Genomic DNA, 15390 nt, shown 5'->3' on the forward strand with positions numbered 1-15390 from the left:
TTCACAGCATTCTCCTGAAGCCACTCCATTGATATCTTGGCTGTGTGCTGCAGGTCATTGTCCTGCTGAATGATGAACTGTCACCCCAGTCTGAGGTCAAGAGTGCTCTGGAGCAAGTTTTCATCCAGGATGTCTCTGTACATTGCTGCATTCATCTTTCCCTCAATCCTGACTAGTCTCTCAGTTCCTGCTGCTGAAAAACATCGCCACAGCATGAAGCTGCTACCACCATGCTTCACTGTAGGGATGGTGCCTGGTTTCCTCCAAACATGACACCTGGCATTCATGCCAAAGAGTTCAAGCTTTGTCTTATCAAACCAGAGAATTTGGCTTCTCATGGTCTGAGAGTCCTTCAGGTTGCCTTTTGGCAAACTCTAGGTGGTCTGTCATGTGTCTGTTACTAAGCAGTGGCTTCCGTCTGGCCACTCTACCATACAGGCCTGATTGGTGGATTGCTGGAGAGATGGATGTCCTTCTAGAAGGTTCTCCTCTCTCCACAGGGGAATGCTGGTGCTCTGACAGAGTGACCATCAGGTTCTTGGTCACCTCCCTGACTAAGGCCCTTGTCTCACAATATCTCAGTTTTGATGAGTGGCCAACTCTAGGATGAGTCCTGGTGATCTGAACCTCTTCCATTTACAGATGATGGAGGCCACTGTGCTCATTGGGACCTTCAAAGCAACAGAAATGTTTCTGTGCCCTTCCCCCAATTTGCGCCTTGAGACAATCCTGTCTCGGAGGTCTACAGACAATTCCTTGGACTTCATGCTGGGTTTGTGCTCTGACATGCACTGTCAACTGTGGGACCTTATATGTAGACAGGTGTGTGTCTTTCCAAATCATGTCCAATCAACTGACTTTACCCCAGGTGGACTCCAATTAAGCTGTAGAAACATCTCAAAGATGATCAGTGGAAACAGAACGCACCTGAGCTAAATTTTTAGCTTCACGGCAAAGGCTGTGAATACTTATGTACAACCCCAATTCCAATGAAGTTGAGATGTTGTGTAAAATGTAAATAAAAACAGAATATAATAATTTGCTAATCCTCTTCAACCTACATTCAATTGAATACACCACAAAGACAAGATATTTAATGTTGAAACTGATAAACTTTATTGTTTTTGTGCAAATATTTGCTCATTTTGAATTGGATGCCTGCAACACGTTTCAAAAAAGTTGGGACAGTGGTATGTTTACCACTGTGTTACATCACATTTCCTTCTAACAACACTCAATAAGCGTTTGGGAACTGAGGACACTAACTGTTGAAACTTTGTAGGTGGAATTCTTTCCCATTCTTGCTTGATGTTCGACTTCAGTTGTTCAACAGTCCAGGGTCTTCTTTGTCATATTTTGCGCTTCATAACGTGCCACACATTTCAATGGGCGACAGGTTTGGAGTGCAGGCAAGCCAGTCTAGTACCTGTACTCCTTGACTACGAAGCCACGCTGTTGTAACATGTACAGAATGTGGCTTGGCATTGTCTTGCTGAAATAAGCAGGGACGTCCCTGAAAAAGACGTTGCTTGGATGGCAGCATGTGTTACTCCAAAACCTGGATGTACCTTTCAGCACTGATGTTGCCATCACAGATGTGAAAGTTGCCCATGCCATGGGTACTAACACACCACCATACCATCACAGATGCTGGCATTTGAACTTTGCACTGCTAACAATCTGGATGGTCTTTTTCCTCTTTTGTCTGGAGGACACAACGGCCATGATTTCCAAAAGCAATTTGAAACGTGAACTCATCAGACCACAGAACACTTTTCCACTTTGCCTCTGTCCATTTCAAATGAGCTCAGGGCCAGAGAAGGCGGTGGCATTTCTGGATGTTGTTGATGTATGGCTTTCGCTTTGCATGATTGAGCTTTAACTTTTACTTGTAGATATAGCGACGAACTCTGTTAACTGACAATAGTTTTCTGAAGTGTTCCTGAGGCCACGCGGTAAGATCCTTTACACAGTGATGTTGGTTTAATGCAGTGCCGCCTGAGGGATCGAAGGTCATGGGCATTCAATATTGGTTTTTGGCCTTTCCACTTATGAGTACAAAGTCCTCCAGATTCTCTGAATCTTCTGATTATATTATGGACTGTAGATGATGGAATCCCTAAATTCCTTGTAATTGAACATTGAGAAACATTGTTCTTAAACTGTTGGACAATTTTTTTCACGGGGCTGTTCACAAAGTGGTGATCCTCGTCCCATCTTTACTTGTGAAAGGCTGAGTCTTTTTCATACCCAATCATGACACACCTTTTTCCAATTAGGTGTTCTTTGAGCATTCATCAACTTTCCCAGTCTTTTTGCCCCGTCCCAACTTTTTTGAGATGTGTTGCAGGCATCCATTTCAAAATGAGCAAATATTTGCACAAAAACAGCAAAGTTTATCAGTTTGAAAAAAAGTTGTTTTTTTCCCATAAATTTGCAAAAATCTCAAAAACCTTTTTCATGTTGTCATTATGGGATATTGTGTGTAGAATTAGGAATTTCATCCATTTGGAATAAGGCTGTAACATAAACAAAAATATGGAAAAGGTGCAGGACTGTAAATACTTTCTGGATGCACTGTAGATCAATGAGTGTCTCAAAGCTGAAGTTTAAAATTTCATAGCAAAAAAAAAAAAAAAACCCAAACAATCAAAAACAGATACTGAGTTGATGCGTCCCAAAATACTTTTTAACCTCTTCTGACTGTTGTATTAAAAGTAAATGAGATGCACCTCACCACGCCCCTCTGAATGGAGATGGAGCTAATACCTTAATAGTTCACCCATTGACCTCGTCTGGATAACTCTGTTTATGCCTCATGTTTCAGACAAGTAAAGCCACAGGACAGCCATCTTATCACTCCCTTTGGGCACTGATGTAACTGTTGGGTATGTAGGCAACTGATCCATCTGTGGTTTTCATGCCCAGGGCCCAAGTGTACATGCACTCATCTGCGTGTCCATTAGCATGTTGGTTTAAAACTGAGGAAAGGTGCAATATATAAATGCACCTTACATGGTATGCTCGTAATGCACGTGCGCTCTTCTTATATACGCATGTAGGCACATTATCGCAACACAACTGAACTGAAAACAAAACTTAATGAAACAAAAGTAAAAAGCTATGGAGAAACATAAAACTTCAATGAATTCTTACACTGTGTTCTTCCTTCTCTGGTTGTTTTGGGAGCACCAAGACGGCTGAAATGAATCATGAATTAACCATGCTACCACAATGAGGTTTGGCAGTTGTGCTTCAAAATTTTAAAGCTGAAAGATTTATAATGTATGTAGACCAAATACTGGTGTATGCATTTTTGTGTGTGTTTGGGGCTGATTGGTTAGGGTAATGATATGAAAAAGAGCCAGCTGATACTGCCAAACAAACAAACAAACCATAAATCCTATGGCTGCCTGTGAGATAATAAATTACAATAATCAATACGCTGTTGTTTGTACCAGGCTTCAAACGTTTATTTCTATTCCAATGTTGGGAATTTTAACATGAGGGTCTGCGGGGAATGACTTGCTTTTGGAGCCAGCCTCAAGCGGCCAGTCAAGGAATTTTCACTTCTGGTTTTGCTTAATTTATCTGGGGAGCAGGTTGAAGCTTAGTCAGTCCATGTCAGACAGTGTGGGTGTGTCACACAGAGTGCAAACAGACTCAGTGTGGGCACGTCCCAGAGCAAGCATATGGGATATTTTAGGGGTGGGCGGTACATGGGTGTGATGATTGTGATGTGACTGTCAACAACATGACCCCTGAAACACACCAGATGCACTGTAACTGTAGATGCACTGCACTATACTACCTGCACGAAGGACGTATCCCAGATGTAGGTCTCAAGAACAGAGCCAAAACCTATTTTTCACACAAGTGGCATGTAACAAATTAGGCAGAACAAATGATATGTAGGCACTCATTTTGAAATTCTACTGGCAACACAAAGTAATTAACACCTTTTACACGTATATCTATGACCAGCCCAGTCTCACGTTTTTTTTGTTTTTTTTTCGTGATGAAATGAGTCAAATTTTCGTGACGGGTGTTTTTTTTTTAACTCACTATTCCTAACCCTACTCCTACCCCGGACCCTAACCTTAACCATAACCTAATCTTACTCTTTCCCCCCACCCTAACCATACCCCACCCCCAACTTCACTTTTAATTTCGTGCAGCCATCACGGAATGAATTAGAATGAATTTGTGCTGCTGTGACGAAAATGAGGCACTTTTCGTGACAATATCACAAACCAATAGATTAATGTATATTTCGTGCTGCTGAATCGCAACTTGCCGTGAGACCAGGTTGCTATGACTGTGGAAGAGGTTACAGACTTGAAAAATATAAACCCATATGTATTTTAAAACCATTTCAGTGACTGAAAAAGCCATATGTCTGCAATCCGGTTACAAGAACTCTGTTTTCTGTTCTTCATTTTTCTGAATGCTCGACAACTAAACTCACAGAGAGCTCTATGGCTCACAGAACATAAAGATATTATAAGAAGGAAAGCATATTTGTTCATATGGTAAGTCTATGTGTGTTTGTATATTTATATTCTAAAGTTTATATATTGGTACAGACACCACACATACACAATACAGCTGATGTTTCAGCAGAAACATAAAAATAACATCAACAAAATGATGAAAAATAAAGCCAAATGTCTATTAATGCACAAAGCATTCATTTTGGTGGATGTGCAGTTCGGAATAACACAGCAGTGCTGATGACATTCAAATCAAACACAAGCCTGCCCCCCCCAATCCCCCAACCCCGTTCTGTTGTGCTCCAGACAAGTCAAAATACTTGTTAACCACTTTTCTTACAGTTGAAGCTGACTTTAAAGTCCGTCTCTTGTGGAGAATTAATAGCCATGGAAATATTATTACAGAATGATTCTGATGTGAGAACTAGTGGATGTTTCCACTGCATGGATGCTGATTTAAGTCTTAACAACTGTTAATTAAACACAGCCACAGAGTTGTAAAATGTTAAACTGTAAATATCTCTGATTCATGAAATATTTCATCCAAATTTTAACTTTGAAGGAGCAGATTTGAAAAGGAAAATAGCCCAAGTTAAACGCTTGCCCAAATATTTTAATTATTAAATAATTATTTTTTTAAAAAGGCAAAAAACAGTAATACAGTCCAAAAAGTGAAAGGTTTTGTGATATTAATTAATTAATTAAGTCACATATGTCTAAGAAATGTTAAATCAGTCCTTTAAGTCCTAAATATGCCTATTAGCAGGGAAAGTTCAGCACACAGAAACAGAATTGAGGAAATCTGAGAATGTTTTTCATCAAATTCCAAATATATTTTCCTGGTAATGCTAGATTTGAAAAATTATTTTGCAAAATATCTTTGATTTAATGACAAATCTGCACGGACGTATAAAGAGCTGCACATGATCAAAATGCCATTAAAGACAAAAGCTTGATGAAAAAGTGAAAGCATTTGTACAGGTCCAGAAGAGAGGAACAAATGTATCTAAAACAATGACACAGTGAACATATGGCATGGGTTAAAGCAATAAATTTTCATCTCACTGAAATTTTTTCCTGGCAAAAATCAATGCCAGCAATTCCCTAAAATGTGGCGTAGTGGGGGCACACACTCTTTTTTCCTCTACAAATACAATAAACACATTATACAGTATACAAATCTATTCTAAATAGCCTCTAAGGAGAGACAGACAAAGCATAAAAAGAATGCAAAACCTGAACATAAAGGTACATAAAAGGGTGGTGGGGTGTAGTCTTGATTGTGAGGGGTCTGGGGGTGCTCCCCCAGAACATTTTTTTAAAGACCAAGTCAAATTTTGTGTATTCTGGTGAATTTTAATGGGTATGAAGTCCCCTGAATCAAATAAAACTCACTTCAATCTGTGAAGTAAAAACACACTATTGATTATGGGGAGTCTGGGTACTCCCCCAGAAATTTTTTAAAAGACAAGTCAAATTTAGTATATTCTGGTGAATTTTAATGGGTATGAAGCCCTCTGAAACAAAGAAAACTCATTTCAAACTATGGGCGGGGAGGGGGGGGGGGGGGTCTTGGGGTGCTCCCCCAGAAATTTTTTAAAAGACCAAGTCAAATTTTGTATATTCTGGTGAATTTTAATGCGTATGAAGTCCCCTGAATCAAATAAAACTCACTTCAATCTGTGAAGTAAAAACACACTATTGATTATGGGGAGTCTGTGTACTCCCCCAGAAATTTTTTAAAAGACAAGTCAAATTTTGTATATTCTGGTGAATTTGAATGGGTATGAAGTCCTCTGAAACAAAGAAAACACTTCAAAGTGTCAAGCAAAAATTCTTTGTCTTCTGTAGTATTTTGATCTGTTCTAATCCAGTGAATGCACCAAATGAGTACTGTGTCACTGGTTGTACAGTCAATAATACAAAATTAGGGCCTAAAGCAACTGACAACGTTGTTCTGCTGTGCACAAAGTAACACTGTCACCAGTTTTGAAAACGCATGCACATTGAGAAACTCAAAACTGGCTTATTCACATTTAATCTGTAAAATGCTCTCACTCATAAAACAAACTTGGGCTGTAACTAATGATTATTTTAGTAATCAATTAATCTTTTTTTTTTTACTTACATGTGAGTTTTGCCATTATTTCTTGAAGTGAGTTATTATTAAAAGGCCTTTATCATGCAACATCATTTGACCTTGTAATAAAGTTATGATGTTATATTCTCATCAAAAACATACCTTGAGTAATGTTTTGTTTTATTTTGAAAGATTTCCATCAGGTTTCCTACAGAAACAATCTCAACCACTGACAACATATTACAGCAAGAATCCACAAAAGTATTTTAAAGGTCTGACTAAAGTGTAATATGTGATCTTTAATAAGTTATTTTCATGAAAAAAGACACAAATGTGCAGTTTACTGCATTTTTTGTTGTGTGTGTAAAAACACAGCTTAGATGTAGTTTGACCGAAACAAATTGTCATTAAACTTAAACAGTTGTATATAATTCTCATTTTACATTACTTAGTCCACGTTTCATTTTACCTTATGTTTATATTAGTTGTGCATATACTCTGAATAATTTACCGTTAAATTTCACTATCTTTTATTTGGCTAAAAATTACTCACACCACAGAATGCTAAGTTTAACATTGAAAACGCCATAGACATGCTAACCCGTTAGCATCGGCCCCGTTTTTAAATTATAAAATACATCTATTAACTGTTTTAGAAGACCATAACAGGTCGGTTTAATATAAAAAAGGTAAATATTACTCACAGACATATGCTCTTTAGGGTTTTAGCGGGGGAAAATTAAGATAAAGTCGGATCATTGCTTCATTGGTTCAAAGCAAAGCCACGCCTCCCTCTACTTGGGGAGTGTCTGCCAATGTTCCCATGAAGACAGGGAGGAGAAAGACTGTGGCTCATAGCAAGCAGTAAACAGAGCAGAGAGGAGTGAAAATTCACACAGTCCCTTCCTCTGCAGTCCACGCTGACAATGCTGCTGCTTTGATTAGCACAGAATGGGATGTTGCTTTGACAGTGAGACTATCATATTTCGGCCCCAAAACACGCATGACACCACATGCGCATGCATATGTGTGGTTAAATTTTCCAAATGACAGAAATCCGTCGTGGTGACGGAGAACTTTAACCCATGACATATGGTGTTACTGTGTAGAGTGACTGATCAACTCATAAATCAACAGAGACACAGACGATAACACATTAAGAGGTGGTTATTTCAGTCCAATCTTCACCTCAAACTTCTGCCTCAGCTCCTCATTCCCATCATCATCCTCTGAGATAGGAACATTATAGTATTCACCCTCCTCCTGGCACAAAAGTTTATACCTGGAATAAAGACACACAAACAAAAAAAGATGGAGGATGGGATGGCAGGAACAGAAACAGATGAAAATATTTTGAAATTAACTTGTCTAACTTTCCTTCAACTCTTTTGCCCTGAATCTAGTTCACTGTAAATAAACTCCTGCATCTTGGTGAGCGGACTTCAAGCATGTTTAGAATTTCTTCGGTGCTGTGTTTCCTGAATTACATTATAATACGCATTCCATGATGTTACACAGACGTTATTCGAAGCAGAGGCATGTACAGGGATGCACAGGTGCATATAAACCCACACATTTGCATATGAGCAAAGGTAGGGCAGGAAAAATAAAAATATGATGCACTCAGCTGTAGCCAAAGTCCGTCAGACTTACATGAAGACTTCGACTGAGGTTAACATGCATGTTTCTGTTGTTGAAACCCCCAAAAAGAGCAGCCAAAATAATGTATTAAAAAAAAGTGACGCTGTGCCCCTTTAAAGAACCTGACTTCTAAGACGTGCATGGTGTCTCTGCTCCACTCTGCCATGATGCTGGTGGTGCAACAGGTCAATAATTTTAATAAGGTCATTGGCCATAGACTGTTCCTCGTCAGTTTCTGCCAGACACTCAGTGATATTCATAAATGGCTTTCATTTTTAAATGGCTTGTGGGAGCATGTTTAGCAGTTTAGTCATCATGAATGTGTTTCTTTAGTTTCAGTTTTACTAAAACCAACACTGCAGGATTGGCGATGGACAGAATCTGTTGCAAGTAAGGACACAGACAAGCTCTATCCTTGGTGTCACCCAAAGACGCTCATAATCCTGCCTGCTTTCACAAGCTCTGATACGTTTTGACAGGGTAACACCTCTATTTTTTGGCATTATATAAAGACCCCCTGTTCCACAAATGGCTTTTCAGCAAATCCTTGGATGGGTGCATTATCTGAGGACTAAAATTGATGAATTGTGTTCAGAATAATGATGTTTTCCTGCTGAGTCATGAATTTCAAAGTGGAAGCTTCGAGTTAAAAGTACAATTAGCATTTTTTTTTTTTTGAGTTGCAGGTTTGTTCACCAGCAGTGATTATAGAATTGACCATTACCAGCCAGAGACTGATGCCTTCATTAGTTCTGAAACGCCGAATGAAAGAGACCCCATGAAGTCATTCCTCGTGGTGCGGTCCCAGTCCCACACCTCCACTGACAGCCTACGGTCTTTATCAGTGGGCTTCAGCTTGCTGCAAAACACACACATACATTTTTTTTCAGATTTCTGATTTAGAAGCATAATTATACAAGTCATTACTGGTAAAATAGTTGAGAACTGCTAAAATACTCACAAAGTAAAAGTCTCATTCCATTTGGGGTTGAGGTTAGCACGGATGGTTTTGGTCTTCTTCTTAGTCTCGTTTTTCGGGTCTGGTATGAGCTTGAGTTTGACGTACGGATCAGACAGGCCGTTGGGGTCCATGGGAATCAGGTTTCTGCCTTCACCCACTGAAAAATGGATACATCTTAATGAAGACTAAAGTGTTTGTAGATTATTCCGTCTGTAAAAGCAACACTATTTAGTTTTCTTTCACAGGGAATCTATCTTACCTTATACATTTACAGATTACAGACTTCACTGAATCAAATGGTGAGGGTTACGAGAATGTATGTGATGTGCTAATGGTTTCCCTCCCTCTAATTCTGGAGTTTGCTGATCAGAAAAAAAGAGCACACCAGAGACATCAGTGCTCCACTAGCACGGATCCACCCAGACCTAAGCTACAGTACGGAACACACTCCTATGATCCGGAGTGCACACACCCCACACACAAACACACATTGTGTACCAAGCATCCCTGAAAACAAACTGTAAGCTTGCCTTGCTCTGCTAAACCTTGGAGCTCGGAGACCCCAGAAAATTTCCAATGTGGCACCGTCAGTCACACTACAATATTAGCTGCAGAAGGGAAGAGGCACACTGCCCCTCCACATCCAGAGGAACTGCGCTGCGTTCAGATGGTAAAAAGCTAGTTGACCTTCAGCAATATGCCGGAACAAGATATGGAATTGATTCAGTTTTGGTGGTGATGGAGATCTTCATCAAATATTCTTGTTTTATATCTTTTTTTAAAATATATTTAGTATTTCAAGCAAGATTTACCTTTTACTACATATGCTGAGAGCAGATTAAAATTCACTTCAACCCTTTTGTCTTTAACTGCGCCAAAACCATCAGACGGGAATGAAAAATCAAACGCTTACTACCTTCACAATGTTTGCTTCTTGCATCACCCATTTCCCATCCCATTTTTTCCTTCAACATATTTTCTCAATGTGCACTTGAATGTCTACATTTCATCAGTGGTAGTAATCCAGCATAAGATTTACAATGCACCTTCAGAAAAGTCACATGCCTCTGTGAAACCCGGTGCACTCACTGTTTCTATTCACTTCTGTTGAAAAGCCAAATCAGGCGTTTTTTTTTTTGTAAATCACAAATAAATACAGTAGTTGTTATTTGTATCTAAAGCTGGAGCCGTGTGAGGCTGCTTTGAACAACTTTCTCTGCTGCGTAGAATGCAACTCAAAACATGAGCAGGCGCCCATGGGAAGGCAAAGACAATGCGCCGATGTGTTCTGCTCCATGTCCATTGGGACGAAGCCCAATAAACCATGACCATCTTCAGGTGGTAAAAATGCTACTGGGTAAGTAAGGCAGTGCAGCTTTGACTGTGGGAAGAATACATGCCTGAAGTGGTGCTCTGTGTGGTCCGTCTACATCAGGGCGAACAATGAGGCTCACTGCACCACGTGTCAACAAATGACTGAAGAAAGGTATTAATATTGACACTGCATTGGCAAATGTTTGTGAGTGAACATCCATCCATTCATCGTGCAACGGTCCATAAATGGCTTAGTAATTATTTATTAGAGAGAAAACAATATGTTCTTCTGAATTTGGAATCTGAAATTAATTCTATAGACTGTGGAGTTCCTCAAGGTTCAATTTTGGGACCGCTTTTATTCATAATATATATGAAAATTCAGTAAGGTATATCTTATATATTATATTCCAATTCTAAGGTGGAACTATGCCAGTATACAAAGGTATATCTAAATATCTAAAAGAGTAAAATAGGAGAGTAGAAAAGAGTAGAGCCACTTAGGTCCCTGGTCTTGAGAACCAGGGATGGTAGGTTATGTATCAATGATTTTGCATCCATTTCTACTGCAACATTCCCATTGTTGTTTCCAGATGACACCAACCTTTTTATCTCCAGCAAAGATATAGATGGTTTGGTTAAAAGTTTAAATAATGATCTCTTGAATTATTCAATGTGGTTCAAAGTTAATAAATTATCGTTAAATATAAAAAAAGTCTAATTTTATGTTATTTTCTGGCAATAAAAAAATGTAATCATGATCAAATTAAAATTTACAACGAAGAAATATCAAGGGTCTCTACTACATGTTTTTTGGGTGTATGGATGGATGACAAATTTTGTTGGAAAGAACATACTGAACATGTTTGTAAAAAAATAACTAAGTCAATAGGAATCATAAGCAAAATAAGATATTTAGTACACCAGAGCAAGAATTTTAGCTGAGGAATCTTCTGCGATTTGAAGCGAAACGTCTTCGCGTCAAGCAACCCAGTCCAGTCGAAGATTCAAGCTTCTCTACAATATTTAGTACATTACAAAAGTTTTTTAACATTATATTACAGTTTAGTTTATCCTTATTTAACTTAATGCAGTATTGTATGGGGAAGCACCTTTGCAACTTATATAAACAAAATTTTTCTCTTACAGAAAAAAATTTGTTCGAATAGCTACTTTAAGTGCACCTTTGTTTTTAAAATTGCAGCTCTTAAATATCTATCATATAAATATTTTCCTGACCTGTATATTTGTCTTCAGAGCTCTTCATGATATTAGTTGGCCTTTTTTTTAATTAAATTTTATTTTGTGCATAACCATCAAATTCATAATTATCCGACAAGGCAGAGCTCATATTTGCATTTATTTTTGCATAGAACGACTCGTTATCAGCGTCACATTAGATACCATGGTGTTAAATCCTGGAATAATACAGTACATCTCCTAAATCCACCCATCACCTTAAACAGATATAAAAGTGGATTAAAAGCAGAGCTCCTGTATGAGTATTTATAATGTTAATATATTACCTGGTTTAAACTGATGCAAACATGTTATACTTAATTAATTGACACAATTCTTTTGTTTATTGTTGTGATATTTTTGTTTTTCTTTTTGTTTGGGAGTGGGTATTTGATAAGCCTCTTTGGCATCTACCTCACCCCTGCACAGTATGTTCATATTGTATTTTTTTTCTTTTTATCATTATAATTTCATGTTTATATGTATGTATATGTATGTGTGTATGTACATCTATTTTATATATATATATATATATATATATATATATATATATATATGTGTGTGTGTGTGTGTGTGTGTGTACATTTTTGTACATTGTGATTTTCATTGTGCTAAATAAATGAAATGAAAAAATGAAAAAGTCATAGCAAACTGTATGATATAAAAATCTCTATTTTATGCATTCTAGTAAATATTCCATGATACCTCACATGTGCATCACCCACTGCAGCACTCTTCCTTTCCAGACAGCTATATAGAAACACAGTCACCTTGGCATGCGTCCAAAGTGTCAGCCCACATCCGTGAGCCGAGTGGGTTTCATTTGCATTCCATGCATCACCATGCTGTGGGAAACACCCTTACAGTACTTAAACTTAGGCAACTTATACAACATTTTTCACAGTTTTCACTTCTTTGTGCTCTATCTTCCTATATGGTGAACTTATTGAGTACAGGACATCAGCAAGTGAAGCCTACTTTTAGTGTGTAGTGTAGTTCCAGTCATCTCCAGTAGAGGGAATATCTAGACTGTGTAATTTTGCTTGGGAGCTACTGACCTTTCCATACGTGTCATAACCATCCTGCCGGAATCTCACGTCTGTACTGAAAACATCAACTCTTAAGTATCAGAGCAACTCGTGATGTGACTTGACAGTATAAGTCCTTGTATCTATGTGGTGACATTTCCCCAAAAGTAACGTGAGGGTGAACTTTGAGCAAATTTAATACACACCCTTCATAAAAGGAATCTCGTGACCCAAAGAGATTTCATCCATCCATCAGTTTTCTAAACCCGCTTATTCGAGTTAATGGTCAGAGGGCCCGGAGTCTATCCCAGCCATCAAGAGAGGGGAACACCCTGGAGAGGACGCCAGTCTATCGCAGAGCCAGCATATATAGACAGACGTTCACACTCTCACTCAAACCTACAGTGAATTCAGAGACACCAGCTCAGCTAATGCACAAGTCTTGAACCCACACAAGCACTGGGAGGACACATAAACTCCCCTCAGAAAGAACCAGGTCATGAAGCAAACCTAGGACCTTCTCACTGTGAAGTAACAGTTCTAACCTCTGAGCCATAAAGAGATTTCCTTAATTCATTGATGTTCTATACCCGCTGATTCCAGTTAAGGGTTGGGGGGGGCATGATTTGGAAGTTGGAGGAAGCTGGGGATATGGAGGGAACACGGGAAGAACATGCAAACTCCACACAGAAAGGACGAGGTGGGAAGCGAAGCGAACCTGAGGCCTTCTCACTGTGAGGCAACAACCAGAAGAGATCTCATGATTTGTATAATTTAAGACTTGTAAAGTTGAAGCTTCTTAAGTTATTACAGCTCCATAAGAAATCTTATACTTGGTTCCCTGACATGGGCCAACTCCCTGAAGAAGAAGAGGAAAAAAGCAAAATCTTATCAACTATATTTGACTAATAATTAATATACAACACCATTTAAGAGTCAATTTTTTTAAGGATCAGGTGGGCTGTGATTCAAGCCGACTCGGATTTCAATGAAACATGGCTCAGAAATGGAACCTACCAAGAAACAAACTTTCCCAAAGTTTTTTGACCGAAAACCAAACCGTGACCATGCCAGGGGTCATCAAAGTTCAAGGCAAAAATATGCAAAAACTGATATTTCATTAAATTCCCATCTTTCAAGTGGTGTAACATTCAGTGCCACCTAGTCCCCAAGCCAGTTTAACTATCAAATGACTTATAGAGGCAAACTCTTATTAACTTAACTGTTATTTTGATCAAGACCAATCTTTGCACACATAGTCTACTTGACCACAGAAGCTTAATTTAATAAAATGTACTTACTTAACCTACCTGAAAAATAAAAACATCCCATTACAAACACATGACAAAGGAAGTTGGACTTCCCTTTGTAACAGTAATTAATATTTTCATTATCAGATTAGCTTTTCAGATAACCTTGAAAACCATCAACGGACTATTATCTTTTGATAAATCTAGGTCCGATAATTTTTAGGCCACTAACATTTTGGTTTAACAGGTAAAAAACCTGTGAAGTCTAAAATTAAAGATTTTAGTGCCTGCCTGCTATATGTTTTGTAGTAGACAGCTATGAGAGGTACAGTTCAATCCTCTGTAGACAGAAAAGAGCTGGCTAGAGTGAGAGTGAGGATCATTTCTCTTTACACCATACAGACTCACTGGCATATCACCCATGTCATCTACAGGCATACAGTTTTGACTTATGGTTAAAATAAAATAAAAATTAATTCCGGACAAGTTATTTAAATTAGCGTCACGTCTGACGTTTTATAAAGTGAAAATATCACCTATATGTTTTAGTTTAAAAGTAATGCACTAATTTTGAAGGTTTTAGCATTAGACACATGCCCGCAGTGCATTATGGGCAAATTAGTTTCCCTGACATGAGTGGTTGGCTGCTCGGTATACACACACACACACACACACACACACACACACACACACACACACACACACACACACACACACACACACAATTTACTGAAACGTGTCGTGTGGTGGGTTTTTACAAATAAATGTGTATTTTTAAATATGTCATTTTTTTCATTTGTAAAGAAAAAGGTAATTTAAAACTGAAAATTCTTTTTGTTAAGTGAATTCAGCACTTCTAGTGAATGTGTTGGTATTCATACTGCTATGAACACTGCCATCTACTGGATAGTAGATGGAAGTGCCCTATTGAGATATCCCATAATCCTTTGCGTGCCAGAGAGTTGCTGCGGTTGAAACCAATGTCTATGGTTGAAACAGCATAGAGAATCCACATGATGACAATTGTAAATTAACATTATACAACCAAAATTTTATGCTTTTCATCACGTTAATAAGAGGATGAAAACTTGCAACAACTCTCTGGTGAGCAAAGGATTATGGGATATCTCAATGGGGCGAATAATGCCATGAACACTGCCATCTACTGGCCAAACTTGCTAAAACAAATTCCAAATAATAGGTGTCTGCTATGTTTAATCTGCGTGGAATTTAATAAATGCAAACCAAATTTCAGACATCTTATATTGATTTGATCGCAGCCAGTTTACTTCCGCGCTGGAGTGAAACTCCACAGCTCTCGGCGCGTTTCCCATGGAAATGAAACACGTAAGTACATCATGATTGTTGAAAGGGGGAATAGCCC

The 15390-nt window shown here is 38.4% G+C and overlaps 1 protein-coding gene across 3 annotated transcripts in view; it reads right to left on the bottom strand.

Moving 5' to 3' along the window:
• prkcaa (protein kinase C, alpha, a) overlaps positions 1-15390 on the bottom strand; it is a 488890-nt gene that overhangs the window by 119691 nt on the left and 353809 nt on the right. For all 3 annotated transcript variants that reach the window (XM_034187877.1, XM_034187878.1, XM_034187879.1), the window contains 3 exons: positions 9176-9332; positions 8939-9073; positions 7762-7855 (listed from right to left, as the gene is read on the bottom strand). In XM_034187877.1, coding sequence (XP_034043768.1) covers positions 7762-7855; positions 8939-9073; positions 9176-9332 — 386 coding nt within the window. The remainder of the gene's footprint in view (positions 1-7761; positions 7856-8938; positions 9074-9175; positions 9333-15390) is intronic.

This window comes from Thalassophryne amazonica, chromosome 15, assembly GCF_902500255.1.
Source record: "Thalassophryne amazonica chromosome 15, fThaAma1.1, whole genome shotgun sequence".
Lineage (NCBI taxonomy): Eukaryota > Metazoa > Chordata > Actinopteri > Batrachoidiformes > Batrachoididae > Thalassophryne > Thalassophryne amazonica.